The sequence below is a fragment of the Epargyreus clarus genome, unplaced genomic scaffold, assembly GCF_041222505.1.
Source record: "Epargyreus clarus isolate Ecla_fem2 unplaced genomic scaffold, WU_Ecla_fem_2.2 ptg000018l, whole genome shotgun sequence".
Lineage (NCBI taxonomy): Eukaryota > Metazoa > Arthropoda > Insecta > Lepidoptera > Hesperiidae > Epargyreus > Epargyreus clarus.
This window is the reverse complement of record NW_027332226.1, coordinates 2874054-2893006: the sequence shown is the minus strand read 5'-3', so window position 1 is coordinate 2893006 and position 18953 is coordinate 2874054. Positions and strand designations below refer to the sequence as shown.

At 35.9% G+C, this 18953-nt stretch overlaps 1 protein-coding gene across 8 annotated transcripts in view; it reads left to right on the top strand.

Moving 5' to 3' along the window:
* Nucleotides 1-18953, top strand: part of LOC140749475 (CUGBP Elav-like family member 1-A) — a 509605-nt gene that overhangs the window by 373328 nt on the left and 117324 nt on the right. For all 8 annotated transcript variants that reach the window (XM_073082526.1, XM_073082525.1, XM_073082522.1 and 5 more), the window contains one exon: nt 14882-14930. In XM_073082526.1, coding sequence (XP_072938627.1) covers nt 14882-14930 — 49 coding nt within the window. The remainder of the gene's footprint in view (nt 1-14881; nt 14931-18953) is intronic.

Genomic DNA, 18953 nt, shown 5'->3' with positions numbered 1-18953 from the left:
AAAGGGTGGTGGGATTTGACGGCATATCTGTAAAGTGTAATCTTAATAATATATAACGCAACAATTTGGATCGCCTGCGAGGCTCTACAAATACACGATTAATACTTTTCCAATAATTAAATGTAAGCTCCTGGTAATTATAATTAATTACGCTACACCCAAAATGGAAATTCTTAGGCACGTATATAACTCATATATCGCATCGAGTTTTTCTCCACCCTTTAAAGCAAGTCAATAGCCAATTAACGCGTGAAATCTAGTTGAAACTTCTGAGCTACCACTCTTGTATTGCGCAGCAACAAGCTTACCTTATTTTTTTTGCTATGTTCTTTGACCATAAACGTTTTAATACGTTATGAACGATCCTAAGAAATTCTGCTTAAGTAACATGGAATAAAATCATCTTTATATTAAGTAATATATTCGAAAAACAATCAAACTCCGAAAACCAATACCGTCCGTACCTTGAGCCAATAGATCGAACGTTTCGTGCCGTTCCCCCGTTTTCCCGGGGATATTTTAATAAATCGCCCGATTTGCGGTCGGTTCGCGCGTCCCGTAAATTACGTTACGAGCGAAAAGATCCGATTGTTTACGGCGAGTGCATTTCTGCGGACAACCCTTACCAGGACGTTCGGATATGGGACAGAACTTGGGTATCCTGATAATTAAAAAAGTTTTTTTGTCCTTTTTTCCATATATAACACATTACCCACGCTTTTGCCCGCGGCTCCGCTCGCGTTACGAAGTAATATTATTAAGTAAGAAGATTTATACAAACTTTCATCCCCTATTTTATCCCCATGGGGGTAGAATTGATCAAAATCCTTTTTAGCGGATGCTTACGTCATAACATCTACCTACATGCCAAATTTCAGCCCGATCCGTCCAGTGGTTTGGGCTGTGCGATGATAGATCACTATATCAGTCACCTTTGAGTTATATATATTTAGATAGCCACCATAGTATTTCATTGTAATACAATATTCTATATAAGTCACAAACAAGCTAATATCAGATGAGCTGCATTTATCTGATATTAATTCGTTACTGCATAATGTAATAGGAGTCTGTGATAGACATTCGTTGTTAGATCGACGCTGTAGTGCTTCTGAAGATTAAGTTGAAACGCGTCATATTCATGTCTTGCCTTATTTTCCCTTCAGAACATGTAGAATGGTAACGTTTGAATAATAATTGTTATGTACATATAGATGTTAAGCAATATAAAGTAGCTTTAAAGGTTTTCTTCAGATTTTAATCGCTACAAAGAAAGCGAAGAAGTCTACCACGTTAATTTTTACAGTACCCTTACCAGGAGTTTTTACGTTTCGACAAATATGACTGATATTTGTTTACGTATGGGCCAATATAATTTCCTATTTCTGACACGATATTTGTTTACGTATGGGCCAATATAATTTCCTAGTTCTGACACAATCCGCTAGGGGCGCTGATTGGAATTTGTATGGGCAAATACGTAAACAAATACCAAAACAGTCATATTTGTCGAAACGTAAAACCTCCTGGTAAAGGTACAGTTCATAAAGACGATTGCTACGAGTCGCTTAATAATATATGCGTATACTCCTAGGTGTTCTGTAAATTTACTTACAGGCCCATTAATAACTTGGTCCAATGAATACTTTTCCAATCGAATACACTGCTGAGTCGGTTGTAACAGAAAGGCTGAGCTCACAATTTCAAAAGTTCACTTTACGGCACTCGGTCCATTAGTTTGGGTCAATTTTTCCACACGTCTAACTTCGACCCTAAATTTAAAAATAGGCCCGATAGTAAAGCCGCTTGGAAAAGTCGATTACGTTTTTTTTTGTATGTCTTATCAAAATTGGCTTGTTGGTGACTGTAAATAAAAAACATAGTGTAGCTAAAAATTCCCTTCATAATATATGTTAAATATCAATTTATTATTATTAGTTTGTTCTTCTTTGGTATTTGGTTAGTTCTGTGGGAACCTTTATTCTATGTAATTTTATTTAATTCTATGAGCATAATAACACTAGCTTAGCAAACTTTATGCGCAGAGTCAATTGTGTAGTGGTATATTACAGAGGAACACCTTAATTTTATTTATTTATATGTACAGATTTATCCAATCTCATGTATATTTATCGGACTTTGAAACGAGCAATATTTGTTCAAACTAAACCCAGTAAAACTCTAAACGTTTATCTACTACCTACCATTACTTTGTCAGGCATTTTGCTCGTGAAAAAAAGCAGCTCAAAGTAACTTTGTGAGCAGTACCCTTACCATGAGTTTTTGACAAATATGACTGTTTTGGTATTTGTTTACGTATTTGCCCATACAATTACCAATCAGTGCCCCTAGCGGATTGTATCAGAACTATAGTGTCAGTAACGTAACATTAAATGTCTAAATTGACAAAATGGCGCTTTATGTTTTGTCTCTCTTTTTTGCGAACATGTGAGGTAGACAAAAAGACTTAAGTACTTACTTATTGTTACGTTTACTCAGTCTACTAAGCAAACGGAACAGAATAATGAATTGAGTAAATGTAACGTAAAATTGTGGGATGTTTTGAAAACTCATGGTAAGGGTACTGAAGTTCCGTCATACTGACAGTACTTGTCACTTAAGCAATCATTAACATTATTATTAGGTTTCTTAAAAAGTTTTATCTTCATTTATGCGGCCTACATCGTGTGGACGACACTTCGAAAGTTCACTCTTGTCGATCGGTCCATTAGTTTTCGGGGGCGATTTTTTCCACTCGCTAACTTCGAGCTCAAAGTCAATGTCCCCGGCTTCGGTGCGCCGCTGAAAATAAACAGGGATAAGGGGATTCTTAGAGATTACTTCCAGATCGACGGTCGCACGTACTTCTTGATGATATGATTTGCGAACGCAACTTTTTATTGCAACTTTTATTTGTCGATCTTACTGAGTACTGCGTGTGTGACAACATAAAAGTTTATTTATTGATTTATTTGTGTTCTTCTCACACAACTACAAGCTATTACCATTTGGTACATGTTTCAGCTACATCTATTTATGTATAATATCTATAAATCATTGCCTATACACTATTATTATACTCTATCCGTCAAATTTTCGTTTATGCTGAAATTGTCATATAACTTCAGTAGCAAAACACTGAGTTACTTATTATCGATCTATAATAATAACGGACTTTAAAGATCCCCATGGTCGGAATAAGGGCAGTCAAAGTAAATAAGTGCATCGGAACTTATGTAAAGCACAAAGTAAAATGAATTACAGACACGAATCGTGGTTGAATGCTTAATTCGCAGTTAGATGATTTAGTATGCGAGAGCGGGTCAGTTAGATTTATAATTTTATTACCCGCTTCTAAGACTTATCTTCTTATTAGTGGCGGTGATTTATTATTGAATTAGCCGGAACGTGTACCCAGAAATAGAATTAGGAGTGAAATGAAATTATTATTTTTTATTTGTGTAGTATCTATATCAAAATTTTCGAAATATTTATTTTGTGGTTCAAACACGTTAACGCCATAGCTATCTACATCAGCATTAGAATACCAATGTTAACTACTGGTTTGAAGTGTATGGTAAAGGAAAATCACTTGCATTTGGTGTTATTAGTAACTTAGTCATCAGAGGTAGCAACGAATCTGTGGCTGACTTCACGTACGTGTCCAGTCTTATCTATAATTGATTTCAGATGTCCATAGCCAACGAAGATTTAACATTCATGTCGATTGCAAGGTCATTCGCTACACCTACATTTTATTATCAACATGCCCAAGTTATTTTTTATTGTGGATATTTTTCAAGAAAATCGGCTTATGTAAACCAGGCCTAAGGGCCGACCGAGCAAGCTTCCTTTCAAAAATGCTAATGATGTTCCCAGTCCTTTCATAATACCTCCCTTTAAGAGACAACGCGGCACTTACAATTATCTTCCGCTGTATTTGCGGCCGCTTTCCCCTCACAGAAGAACGGACAAGGTATTTTAGGGTTCCGTACGCAAATGGTAAAAACGAAACGCTATTACTAAGACTTTTCTGTCTGCCCATTTGTCACAGGGCTCTATCTCTGGAACCGTAATAAATAGAGACTTAAAATTTTACATAGGATGCACAACGGTCGCCGCTATAAAAACAAATACTAAAAATAAAATAAAGTTGAATATTAAAGAGGGTCTCCATACAACAAACCGGTATTTTTCGGCATATTTCTATCTAACTGTAAAACCTGTACTAGGAAGACAGTTGAATTTCTTACAATCCTACTACTAGTTACTACTATAACTGCTATTATGATAAATACAAGTAAGAACAATAAAATATATTTCAATATGGTTATTTTATAAAAATAATTAAAATATAATGAACATTTGGTTATACGGAATCCTCCATGTGCGAGTTCGATTCGCACTTGGCGAATTATTTTTTACCCGCGACCCCTCGAACGTGTAATAAGCCTAAAAGGCCTTTGATTCCTTTTAAAGTAGGTTTCTCAGTCACCTTTGATGGACTTACGGATTATTATCGAATGGAAATCGACGTGGACCGACTTCGCTTTGATCGCTTACTGTCATCTAAAAAATACGAGTATTTAAGACGTAAATTATGAATATTGTAGTCCCCTTGAGAATTGGTATAAATTTCAGTTTTATTCGTCTTTGTCTTACGACCCGCGTGGCGGAGCGGTCACCATTCCGGTCTGCCGCGCAGAGGGTCCCGGGTTCGATCCCCGGTCAGACAGATATCTAAATTATGAATATATTTCTGTTTCTGGATCTGAGTGTTTGTGTATTTGGCTATCTGTGTGTCCATGGCGTCCACGACACAGGGAATCCTAGTGTGGGGCTGTGTGTGTAGAAAGCGTATTCTTGGAAGTTTCTGAGTTCAATTCGAAGTAATTTTAAACGTATGTTGGTTTTGTTTTAGTATGGAAAATATGTGGCAATGTACTTACTAGTATGTAGTGAATAAGCTAAGCCCTTCTAATTCTACTAACAAATGAACTTGGTACGCAATAGAAATATTTTTAATAAATTGGAGTAGTAAAGGTTGAGTGCTTTTGTTAGGCCTAAAATAAATAATAGATAATTGGTGTATCGTATTGTGCCTCTGGATATAAACCACGAAGGGTTTTACGACCTTAAAATTAAACTAATTGAATGAGTTGCAATTAATCTCCACACATTCCTTATTCTGGAAAATACGCTACGAACAGTTCGACAGAGATGGCTTTATTACGAACAAGCTGAGCCTGCGACTTCGCTCGTACGGATTAAGAACATAACGTCAAATATATAACACCAGATAAATAAACAGAGAAAGTACTTATTAAAAATTGCACAATTTACATTGCATTCTTAAAAATTGCTATTATTATTACTTAGTTTTATTGTCAGTTCATTATACTTTTTTGTAATATATTCAATGTACATGCTAAGTTTACATTATTATTATATGTATGGATATAGATCAGCATTTTCATGACAAACGTACCGAAATATAAATATCCCTTCACAGACAAAGTCATACTAACTCGTGTTTTTATATGATCATGGTCGGACATTTTTGCTTTGTATTGAAATAATGGAAGAAACGCCGACCCATTTGGATGATATCCCGTCTTTGATATTGAAAGAAAGAAAGGCAGATATTGCTTTTCGTTTATCTACCTGACTCTGATCTGATTCGGATGATTGGATGGTAGTATTGAGTGCTTCGCTTATTATGATGTATTGTTAAGACGAATACTATGATGATAATATATATTATGTTATGTACATTATGGATAATGAATATATTGTTTCAAAATCTGTCATCGTGCCTTTATACTATACTTTTGCAAAATAATTACATAAAGAACCAAATCGTATAACGATCATAATGAAGCAAATTGTAATATGGAATTTTACAAAAGAAGGTAATCTGAAGGTGGTAGAACCCTTTGTGGTTCCACTCCGGCAGCACCACCGCCACACCTATTTCTATCTAATAACAGCAGTGATAGGCGCTGCTGTGTTCCGTTTTGAAGGGTGTGGTAAGGTGTGGTAAGGGAGACATACTTTTCCGAGGCGTTCCAGCTTAGTCCTCAGGGGTAGCGGCGCATCTGTGGCCGACCTCAGGTAGGAATATCTAATCCTATCTGGGGTTGATTACAGATGTCCATAAGCGGCAGTAGCCACTTACCATCAGGTGGACTGCATGCTCGTCTGCTACTCCTATATTATAAAAAAAATAGAGAAGTAATATGTAAAACCTCTATTTCTAGCTTAAGGCAGTTCTGCATTTCGATGAAAAATGGTTATCGTTATATCTGTATATCGTACGAGTATACTTTACCGTTTCGAACGGTCGACGAACATACCTATAGCACGCATAATTTTCTGATAAAAAAAATCCGTAAGCTTTCTAAAATCAAATACCCATAACAGGATTCTGTGTGTCATGGGTTACGCACACAATCATAAAAATGAACACCCAGACCCGAAATTGTCATTTATTCATCTGCCTAACCGGGAACTGAACCCAGAACCCCATGTCGTCAAAAAGACTCACCTACATTGTATTTCCCGTTGCAATGCAGATACAGGTAGTTACGCGTCAAACAAAGGTACCATAAATTAATTTGCGTTGCCGCTAATGAGCCCCGAGCCGCCGCCTTGGCTCGAACAGTTACACTTCGTTTATTTTTAAACGGCCCGTCCGTTTGAAAGCCGAACGAACATCTCGTACCTGTACATAGAGACACGTAATTACTTGTCACAGACAAATAGTTCGGCTGTAAACGCTGCGTGAATCTGTACCCTTACCATTTACGTTTTGACAAATATGACTGTTTTGGTATTTGTTTACGTATTTGCCCATACAAATTCCAATCAGCGCCCCTAGCGGATTGTATCAGAACTATAGTGTCAGTAACGTAACATTAAATGTCTTAATTGATAAAATGGCGCTTTATGTTATGTCTCTCTATTTTGCGAAAATGTGAGGCAGACAAAAAACTTGAGCACTTACTTATTGTTACGTTAACTCAGTCTACTGAAGCAAACGGAACAGAATAATGGATTGAGTAAACGTAACGTAAAATTGTGGGATGTTTTGAAAACTCGCGGTAAGGGTACTGGGAAGGTCTGAAGCGTACACTACCACACTGCGCCCAAAACATTTTAGCGGAGGGGGTAGGATTTTTAACATAGAAGTAGCAGACGATCATGCAGTCCACTTGATGGTAACGGTTTACTGCTCATGGACATCTGTAATCAACCCCAGATATTTTGCCACCTGGGATCATCCATCTAATTTCCGACAGCGGCCGACGTTACTTAACTTTGTAAGTGATTGAAATTGAATCGACAAGTCACGGGTATTTTACGCTTTTCTCCAAATAACTACATACTTACAAATACAAAAGCTGTAGAATAAGTCTCTATTTAGTAGTGTAAAAGTGGTAGAACTCTTTGTAGTTCGAGTCCGAAGGCGCCGCGCCGCCATACCTAATTCTCCCTCATAACAGCAGTATAAATCACTGCTGTGTTATGGTGTGGTGACGCAGAAACATTTTTGTAAGGCGATCCAACTTAATCCTTAGGAGATACCCTGTGACCTTGGATAATTTTATCTGGGGTTCATTATAAATGTACATAGACGGCACCAGTTGCCGCTTTCCATCAGATGGACTGCATGCGCGTTGGGTATTTTAACTATATTAAAAAGTAACTATAGACTGAAGTGTTTACGCCGCATGGCATTTCTTTCAGTTACATGCTCTATGGCAAATGTATTCGAAGGGTTATTTTGAGTGGCATCGGATCGATAGACACGGCGACCTTTATAGACTGAAGGATTGTTTGATGCTTTATGTACTAAATCTATATTAGGATTGCGGTGAAAAGAACACTTGCTTGCTTTGGTTTAGAATATAGAAAGAATGCATTAGCTAACTTGAGTTTTAATTATATATTAATTTCAGTGTTACTTAACACTAACAAATAAATTAAAACAACAGAAATAACCGTTTTATAATATATCGACGTATCGTTGATATTAACGATATTGATTATACCTAAACCGTATATTTAAATAGTATATTACTTACACCTGCTAGTGAGTGGCTACTGGCGCTCATGGACATCCGTAATCAACCCCAGATAAGAGAAAATTTCTACCTGAAGTCGGCCACAGATGCGCCGCTACCCCTGAGGATTAAGTTGTAATGAATCGGAAAATTATATCTCCCTTACCACACACTTCAAACCAAAACACTGGTGTGCTGGAGCCGAACCACAGAGTGTACTACCACCTTCAAATACATACTAATATAATTTAAATAAAATATATACCGTCAATCAACATGCATGTTGATAGCGGATCGTTGCCAATTAGTTTCCCTAATTTTATCATCACACGCCAATTTAGAATAACTTAAATGTTTATTTTATTTTCGTACACAACCAATGAGTATGTAAATATATCTAATTCTAACGATTTATCTTCACTACTTGTAAAATAAATGAGAGATCGTCGAGTGATTAATTATATTGAAACAAATTGATCGTGAATCCCGTACAGTTTCTTTTTGCGAACTTCCGAGAATCTTTATTTTTAGAAATGAATCAAACGGAAAAGTAGGTATTACACTAAATGTTCATAGGCTGTTATTATTTGTATGTTATATTCCAACAAGCTTCACCAATTGCTAATCAATAGTATCAATTGGAACCAAACCAATAGTACCAAGTTGACCAACAATAAAATAAAGCCCTCGCAGCACGATAGTAATGTATACTTTCTATATATCTAACATAACCTGTAGTGATCAATTGGTCATCTATCCTACTTTTGACGAGGCCTATCACTGCTTAACTTTATAGACTTTTCATCTTTCCTTGAATTTATAGATAGAGTTGGCAGTCAATCAATCTATCATCAGCTAATATCAGTTCACCGCTGGACATAAGCCTGTCCTAAGGCGCACCATTCAGCCCAGTCTTCAAAAGTAGTTGAGTGGTACGTCATGGATATTATAATCATCATAAACCCACAAGGAATTATTGCTTCCTATGTGCAATCTCTAGTGTCCAATACCCATGGGAGAGATTCTAACGACCTTATCCGCGATCCAAGGAACGCCACGTGACATGTATGCTAATTAGTAATGGGTGCTAGGATGTTGAGCATCTAAGCACAGAAAAATATGTCCTTTTATTTTGTGACAACATCGCATTAATGATTTCCTAACAAGAGTGTTTGTCCAACCCTTTCAACTACAAACGAATGCATCGATATTTAAATTCTAACATTTTAATCGAGAGTCTAAAATTGATTCCTGGCGAATCTTTAATTATAATTACATGTTATAAATGACTTTTTACATGTTTTAATATTCTGAAAATTTTAATGATTAAGAGTTAATCATGCAGTTTTTAAAAATACTCAGTTAATTGTGATGTAAGTGACGAAGCTGTTTTTTAAGTTCTAATAATTTTATTTACTTACAAGTTCATCATCTAGATGTCTAACTGGGTTCAGATCTAACCCGGAACCCTTTGCACGTTTTTATGGTGAGTACTCCGCGGTTAGTCGTGTGCGGAAAGGGTCTAGATAAATTTATACTGTCTCATTGCTTCCCTTACGATATCTCTCGGGTCCAATTCCCATGGCGGCCATCTTGTTGACCTTATCCGTGATCCAATCAATGTCACGCGTGATGAGTATGCCAATTAGTTGAAGGTCTTCGGATATTGGAAATTAGTTCTCTGCGTCTACATACATATATATATTACATATCACTAATATATAATAGGCAGTGATACTATAATATAAAAAATATGCAGTGATAGACTAGTGGCTGGAACATCGCTAGGTCAGAGGCTTAAATCCTAGGGTACTACTAAATTTTCAAAATTATGTGCGTATTAAAAATTAATTATCATTTGCTATAACGATGATGTAAAACGTAGCGAGGAAATCTACATGCCTGAGAGTTCTTTAAAAAATATCAATTATAGATGTGTGGAGCCAATTCACACTTGGCCAGCAGGATGAAGTATAAAGCTAAGAGAAGAACCTTGCCCAGGATTGGCCAGAGGATGGACTATGGTCAAAATCCCATTCCCATCCCATTTCAAAAGGAAACCCTTACCCAGTAGTACGACAGTATGTGATTTAAATTGAAATAAATCTTTGAATAAATCCCAATTTCTTACCCGTTCAATTCACGAGACTTCAAAACTAACCCGTAAATACCAAAGCAGACTTCACATTGATTCATAAGAATGAGAGCGAAGAGCAATTCTAGCGCTTAATAAAAGCGCTTCGTAACAAATGGGGGGAAAGGCGCCGCTACATCAGTGTTAATACCCCGAAGGTCTGTCACGACAAATTGGACGGCGACGATGCTCATGTTAATTTGACACGAATCACATTGCTCTCTAGTCGAGTGCGCAATGGAATTACGACACGGCGATAAACGTCAATTGTTTGAGATAGTTGTTGTTTGTTTTGCGATGCGATAAACAATTCTCGTTTTGAAGACCAATGATGATGGTGTACATAAACATCATAGACGGTTAAAACAACTTAATTTTTTCCTAAGGGTTCCGATATATATTATGACTAGCTGTTGACTGACGTCGACAGTCGTCAATGCGGGCTGTTTAATGTATCAGCTTATTGTTGCTCGTATGTAACTTCCCCAACTCTATCTTGTAACTTTGAGCAATTCTTGTACCTATGCGACTTTTAGTCCAGTTTCTTAATTATACAGACACGACTTACACAAGCCATTGCAAAGTACACAGAAAAAAATATATATTATAAATGTATGTGTGAAAGTTTCGTTAACATAATTGACATACTACGTAACTAAAGATTAAAAAAAGCATAGAATTGATTGATTGAAAGACGATTAATTGGGAAGGTGAGATTGTGTAAAAAATATACATTTTTTCCATTTTTTGAATCACAAATCAACACTTGAATTTAATTCCCTTGTTAAGATTCGTTTCTTTGGCGACATTTAGTAGTATCATCAATTACCGAATTGAAAATCTAGTCTATTCGAGTGAAAATCTAGCTCATTAAAGGCATACCAAAGTATAAACGGTTCTAACACGTCTAAACCAGGATCCTCGGAAGAGTAGACAGACGGCGTGATCACACACTCATCACGTCTCCGTGACAAATCGTTCAGTTTGTACAGTGTGTGCACGCGGCGTCACGCGTGATTGATGACCATCTGCGACTAATTAGATAAGGGATGTTCGCAGACGGTCCGCCGTAATCTCGGCCCGTGATTCATGGGCGCCGTGGTCTTCGTGACTGATGTGTGTATGAGTACTGTGTTGTATTACGGTCCGTATGCATTGTTCTCTTTTCTTTTGTATGTACGTACGTAATTGTTGCTTTCTTGTTCTATATCTTCGGCGTCTGTAAGAGATTTTTGCTTTTGTAAGTCTACTGCTATACATAGGACTGCCCGAATCGTGGGGATTACTGCTTTCATTTTCTCCACATACAGCGGTTAACTACTCTCTTCGTCAGATCTTCTGTTAACGACTCCAGCGATATGTGATGTGTGTATACTAGTCTCCATAAATTTGGAACATTTGTCTGATATATTACGTATATTTCTTGGAGAAGGCTTGTTATTGTCATTGTAGCTATATCATACCTTATATTTAGACATGCTACATATCAACTTGACTGTCTTCGTCTATTTATTTAATGGGATAACATAATTAGATGCTACAACAATCATAAAGAAATTAACACCAAAATAAAGATAACAATCTACCTAAAGTAATGTTATTGCTAACAATACCGTAATCTTATCTACGAGTAATATACCAAAGTGAGTTACACAATACGACCCACCGCGCAGCTTTCCAAGCAATAGGCCAATATTTTCTTACATCCAAAGCACGAACGTCATCTGCCAATAGATCGCGGCCATTACTCGCCGGCCGTCAGTCCTCGCGCCTGTAAAAATAAACTGGCTACTGATTGACATTCGCTCTGGAACTCGGATGTCGGGTGACGAACGGCCGATGTGGAGGAATATTGATTTTGCGGCTTACGGTCTTAGGTTTCAATAATATTTCAGTAAAAGAGTATGCAGTCCACCTGATGATAATGGCCACTGCAAGGCATGGACAATGGTCTTCTGTAATTGACGCCTGATATATTTTTTTTCTTTTTTTTTATAATATAGTAGTAGCAGGCGAGCATGCAGTCCACCTGATAGTAAGTGGCTACTGCCGCCCATGGACATCTGTAATAAACCCCAGATGGGATTAGATATTCCTACCTGAGGTCGGCCACAGATGCGCCGCTACCCCTCAGGACTAAGCTGGAACGCCTCGGAAAAGTTTGTCTCCCTTACCACACCCTTCAAAACGGAACACAGCAGCGCTTAACACTGCTGTTATTAGGTAGAAATAGGTGTGGCGGTGGTGCCGCCGGAGTCGAACCACAAAGGGTTCTACCGCCTTCAATTTGATTAAATTAAATTAGAGATAATTTAGAGAACTATCTGAAAACTCCTGAGGACTTAGTTGTAACGCCTCGGATAAGTAAGTATCTTAGCCCCTTCAAAGCGAAATATAGCAGTGCTTAACACTGCGGTAAAAATATGTGTAGCCACTAGCCATATACCACAATATCATTCAAAGTTTGTATTCGTACATAGCTGTAAGAAAAAAGCTGTAAGTGACGCGCGTTATTAATAATCAATCTGTCCTAAATTCTTAACTAAGGAACAGAAATTGTCAAATGACAAGGATTGATTAATATTATTAAACCAGGCGTAAATTTCGATATAAAAAGCTAAAATCTGCACTAAACTTATTTAACCTATTCATTTTAAAAACAAAATCTCAAAGAACGCATGCCTGAACGTGACACTGACACAAATACAACACGCGTCTAAAAAGTTTCAGTAAAAAAAAAGTTTCCTCAACAAACTTATTATGATTAATTCGTCGAGCACTTTGTGCCGATACGAAAATATTTGGCGTACGCGCCACACACCTCTCAACGCCACTTCACGAGGTCGACAAATAGAGTGACATTTTAATCTAATTGCATTACGATGATATGGTTTATTAATAACGTAACATCGACCGATGATAGGTTAATTCGTCGAACGTCGTCGTTTCGCGTTACACAAACATATGGAGGCATTTAAATTATTCGTAAACATTTGTCGTTCGCGCACAAGTATTGTGTAAACATTGAGACGTTGCTACGATGGGCAATGAAATATCTGTCTGTGGAATAATGAATAAAACGTTCGTGTGTTTGATATTTCTGCTTTATTTTTCTGTACTAAAGAATGTGGTAAGACAGAGTAAGAGCTCCTGACTTTGTTATCAAATTAAAATTCTATAAAACTCAGTTTGAATCTCAGTAATCACCACTTACTGAATGACTGAAGATACTTACTGTAGGTAGTACGGCTAACTATTAGTAGAAGATCCGAAGCTAAGTCGAAATGGACCGAGCTGATAATAGAATGAAACTCATTTTATAACGAAATTAGTACATTGGGTAATATATTAAAAATGGGTTTGCTAAAAAAATCCTGGACAGGATAATTTTAATTATTTTTTGAAAAAATAATTTTCATTTTGCAGACAACCCTATATCAACGTGTTCACAATAAAACAGCGCTTCTACTGATATAAAATTTTATCTATTATCATCAGGAGTGAAAGTAGTTGCCAGCGAAATACCTGTTTATACCTGACAACCCAGTAGTTCGTCCACGTAAATAATAGCTAACCCAAAGCCTGCACATTCTGTATGTTTTTAACATTCACTCAGAATAGAATTTTCTTATTATCTTGATGTTGCAAAATTTAATTTTCAATTAAATTTTAATTTTTCAAAAAATAATTAAAATTATCCTGTCCAGGATTTTTTTAGCAAACCCAGTTTTAATGTATTACCCAATGTACTAATTTCATTATAAAATGAGTTTCATTCTATTATCAGCTCGGTCCAGTTCGATTTAGCTTCGGATCTTAGACCATATACTTCCAGGTGATTCTAGGAAGGAGAAATGAGTTAAGCAATTTTTACTTTCGTTGAATTTCATATTTCTACTTAATAATTATATTTTTGTGATAAAGAGATGATCGTTTCCTCAAAAGGCCCCGAAATATCCAGGAAGGACCTTTCTTGGCATACCACATAAAGAAGTAATATCTTTCGGTACGTCATCCTATATGCCCATGACACGAGTTGTTCTAACTGATTATAATCGTAATTTACTAGAGAATATAAAATTACAAAAGCATACTTATTTGCTACTTCAATTTATTAAAAAATACAAAAAAAAAAACGTACAAATACAATCATAGAGTAGCGGCTACTGTCGCCTTTGACGCCGGGGAGTCTTTGTGCCCGCTTATCCGCTATAGCGCAGGAATTTCATAAGGAGAAACTCCCTTTGATTCGTGCATACTCCTTGTGAAAAACCCAAGTATTCCAGATATAGCTCCTTTTGCTTGCATTTCTGTATTTCTTTGCTCAGTGCATACACATGATATATTAAGTATGAATTTAAAATGACGCTGAATAAATCTTCTTCTTTCCTCTCTGATAAATACGAAGTATCAAGAATGAAAGAAAACTAGTGTATTGCAGTCATTGCAATACGTAGAGAACAAAATTAAAAAAAAACTAAGTAATTAATACTACATAGAACAATAAAACAAAAGAAGACATAAAATACGTAAAAAATAACATAAAAAGCTCATCACATGCTCATCTTTACAAAAGTACGTTTCCTGAAAAGCTTTATTATGATTTGGTAAACCTTTCGATCTAGACTTACTTTTAAGATTTTTAAGAAGAAGTTCTAAATTACAAAATATGTTGTTACAGATGCATCACCCGATTCAGATGAAGCCAGCTGACAGCGAGAATAGAAATGGTGAGTGATTATGTAGCTATCATACTGATACATATGTTATTCGATAATAATACCGAAAACGTAAATTAGTAGAGGAGGTACAGTAAACAATGTACATAACAACTAGAACCTAAATAAAAAAGTACAAAAATACGTTGGAAGTGTTGAATTTTTTTTAATATACATATGTATGAAACAATAATTGAATGAAGAATCTAATTATTACAAAAAAAGTAATATTACAAATACTTGTTATATTTTGAACCTAAAGAACCTTCTATAAATTACCTATTATTATACCCTAAATAAACTTTCCAGTTGCAAAAGATTTTCATAATTATTAAAGTCGTTTATTACCCCATAATACGCCATGACACTTGCACTATTTATTATTTACTACGTCATAATCCTGTTTACTTTTCATAATCAACACAACGGGATTTGTCCGCGATAATGAAATATTCAAATGCATACAAACGCGCTTATGTTAGGGATGGCGACCTGAGATCGATTTCGATTTGATTTATATATCGATAAAAAGAACGATTAATGTAATCGATCTTCAGGAATGCATTGATTCAGTGAGTCAATCTCTATCCTAGAAATTTGAAAATTGATCTTTTCGAAGTTGGTTAAATATTTTAGAGACAATTTTTGGTGACGAATACGTATTTCAGTGCTAGTTTTTCGCTATCCTTACTCTTTTTAGTTGAAAAGATTGAAAATAAATTTTCGGAGAATCCATTCTTTGGGCCTCGATTTTTTTATGATTCGATTTACTACACTTCGATTCGAGAACCGATCTTCTTCGGAAAGAATCGCCATCCCTAGCTTATGTTTGCTGGATGTTACGGCGCCGGTGAATTTTCATGACCTTATGGTTATTAGATACTGTTGTCACTATATTTTGTCTCTGTCGCTTATGGTTGATTAAAATATGGCCGTTTCAGAAAGTTTGAGTTTGTAATTAAGTTTGATAAGAAATACACTAATTAGCATTACATTTGCAGATTGTTTTTACTAAAGATATTTTTTTTTACTAAAAACCCATGTAAAGATCGCATATTTATTACATAATTATTTATCATCTTTTAAAACACGTGGCAGTTAATAGCAGTATATGTTAACAATCTTATAATTTTCATTACATTGGTATACATAATTACTTACGGAATATAATATAAGAAATAATATTCCGTAAGCTAACTAAGGCATGTTATTAATAACCAGTCTATGCAATATCGTCTACCAAAGATCAAAATTTGGCCATCTCTGCCTACCACAATTGGAAAAAAAATTGATCTATGCACTCGGCCAAGAAAATCTAAATTTCAAAGCAATCCATCATCTTAAGTACCTAATAAATTTCAAATAGTACATTACGATACGCGTGGCCAAAGTAGCCTATTTTTGCACGGCGTGAAGTTAGCGCCCGAGCGCAGCGAGGGTGCTAAACGCCGTGCACATAATAGGCTACTTATGTCACAAGTATCGTACACTATTTTATAGCTCGTGTGACATAAACCCGATTATACTTGTGAAGTAATATGAAAATAAATGATAATTATTTTGAAACTTATAAATGATTGAAACTAAAAATTATGAATTAAAAAACCAATAAAAATGTGACACAACCAAAACCATTGAAATTTGATGTGAAGAAGTCTTGATTTAGACAATTTAGTAATTTGTATCTAGTAAATTTTTGTGTTAACAAGTTTTCAGTTGGCCTATTCTTTTATTAGTGACGAGCTTTTGCCCGCGGCTTCGCTCGCGTTACGATTTTCATCCCCTATTTTATCCTCTTGGGGGTAGAATTGATCAAAATCCTTTCATAGCGGATGCCTACGTCATAACATCTACCTGCATGCCAATCACATAATATATACTAGTGATACAGTACAAAATCGATTATCCGGACCTCAGTTGTACAGATTATTTGTATCGCCAAACGTGAACAAGTCACTTTGTAATAACCGCAGATTACCTACGTTGTGTGTGATATGTGCATTTAAATTCCAGAAAGCAGCCAAATCGTAACTAGAAAGTTATAATACAAACCAAAAACCCGATTGCTTAAAAATATAGCTTATGTTATCCCTGCAATTTAGATGAATACAACGACATATCGTATGTCAATATTAGTGAAGTCGTTTAGGTTTGACAAAGAATGAAAAATACATACGTACAAACATACGGTCGAAAAACATTGCCTTCCTCAATCGGATCAAATAGCTTTTCTTCATAAACGCAATTATCCAAATTTTCGATAATCCGAATGCCGTACGACAACAAATAGTTCGCTTTATCAAGTTTTTACGGGAGTAGTATTATGGCTAATTTTGATAATGATTCCTAATTTAAATATGTCCTACTTTGGTGTGTAGCGAAGATACACAGTCAAAACAAACAATAAAATTTGATACAGCTCAACAGTTAGTCTTACATTGATGCTATTGCTTAGAATATACAAAATGGCAAAAATATTTATAAATATGTACATGCAAAATAAAATATTAACATAATTATTGCTTTAAACAAAATAATCCTTACTCACTTTTAATTTTCAAATGACATTTAAAAGTATGAAACGTTTATAGCGATGTTTATTTTTTACAACTGTGAGAGTAGTGTACTGACATTGATACAGTGTAAAAATCGGCTACTTTGGACACGGAAAGGCGTGGCTAAAATGCGGGTTTAGGTCACTGAGTGCTATAATAGTACATTACGATACGAGGACGAAAAATTTTTTTCTGACAAGTGTGAGTTTGCAGGCCGAGCCGCAGGCGAGGACTGCAATCACACGAGTCAGAAAAACATTTTTCGTCCGCGTGTTGTATAAAATTTTATATTACGGGGTCGGAAATGGGGGTTTTGCGCACGCGAAGCGTGCGTAAAACGTCAATTTACGCACGCCGTGATATAAAAGATTTTTTTTATAATATAGGAGTAGCAGACGAGCATGCAGTCTACCTGATGGTAAGTGGCTACTGCCGCCTATGGACAACTGTAATCAACCCCAGATAGGATTAGATATTCTTACCTGAGGTCGGCCACAGATGCGCCGGTACCCCTGGGGACTAAGCTGAAACGCCTCGGAAAAGTATGTCTCCCTTACCACACCCTTCAAAACGGAACACAGCAGCGCCTAACACTGCTGTTATTAGGCAGAAATAGGTGTGGCGGTGGTGCCGCCGGAGTCGAACCACAAAGGGTTCTACCACCTTCAAAAATATATTTGAAAGAAATAACGGTACTCCACTTCGAGTTGTGCAATACAATAGCTGCAACAAATCGATTACAAATTATTCTAGTTCTCTAATTTATTATGCACATGCCGCATTGATTGCTGTTATATTGATATGTGCTATTTTTACTTGTATGGTCAACATACGTTTACATCCATAAATATAAACATCCTTACAAACACACGTAATTTAATTATTTACAAATATGAAAGATCGATTCATTGTGACGGTGAATAATTTCACATATCGTCTTTGCTTGCTACATTTTCATAAATAACCTCCGTTATCAATGTCCTGAATGTTATGGACACAAAAAGGAGGATAAATAAAAAGCACCCAAACCCAGAACAGATATCTAAAGATATTTTATGCACCTGATCGGGAATCGAACTTAGTACTTTTGGTACAATAAGCCATGAAATTATTTTGACAGGAATGTCTAAAATTTACCTAGTAGATTGGCTCGGAAATAATTTTTACATACAATCTTACATACATACATATATATGTAGCTATATATGTACGTATGTATGTTTATAACGTAGTGGTCGAATATAGAACATCTTTTTATGAAGTGGGTTAAAAATTGGCTTTGTTTATCGAATGTCATATCCTTTCATTTATATCTGGGGTACCAACTGGGGTTGAGCAATGTATCCATAATCAATATGTTCATTAATATTGCATACGCTAATAAGCCTTAAATACTTGATTCTTTTGGATATAGCTTGAAAAAAAACAGACTTCATTTTTTCGATGTCATTTCCTCTCATTTAAATCTGTGGCACTGTAG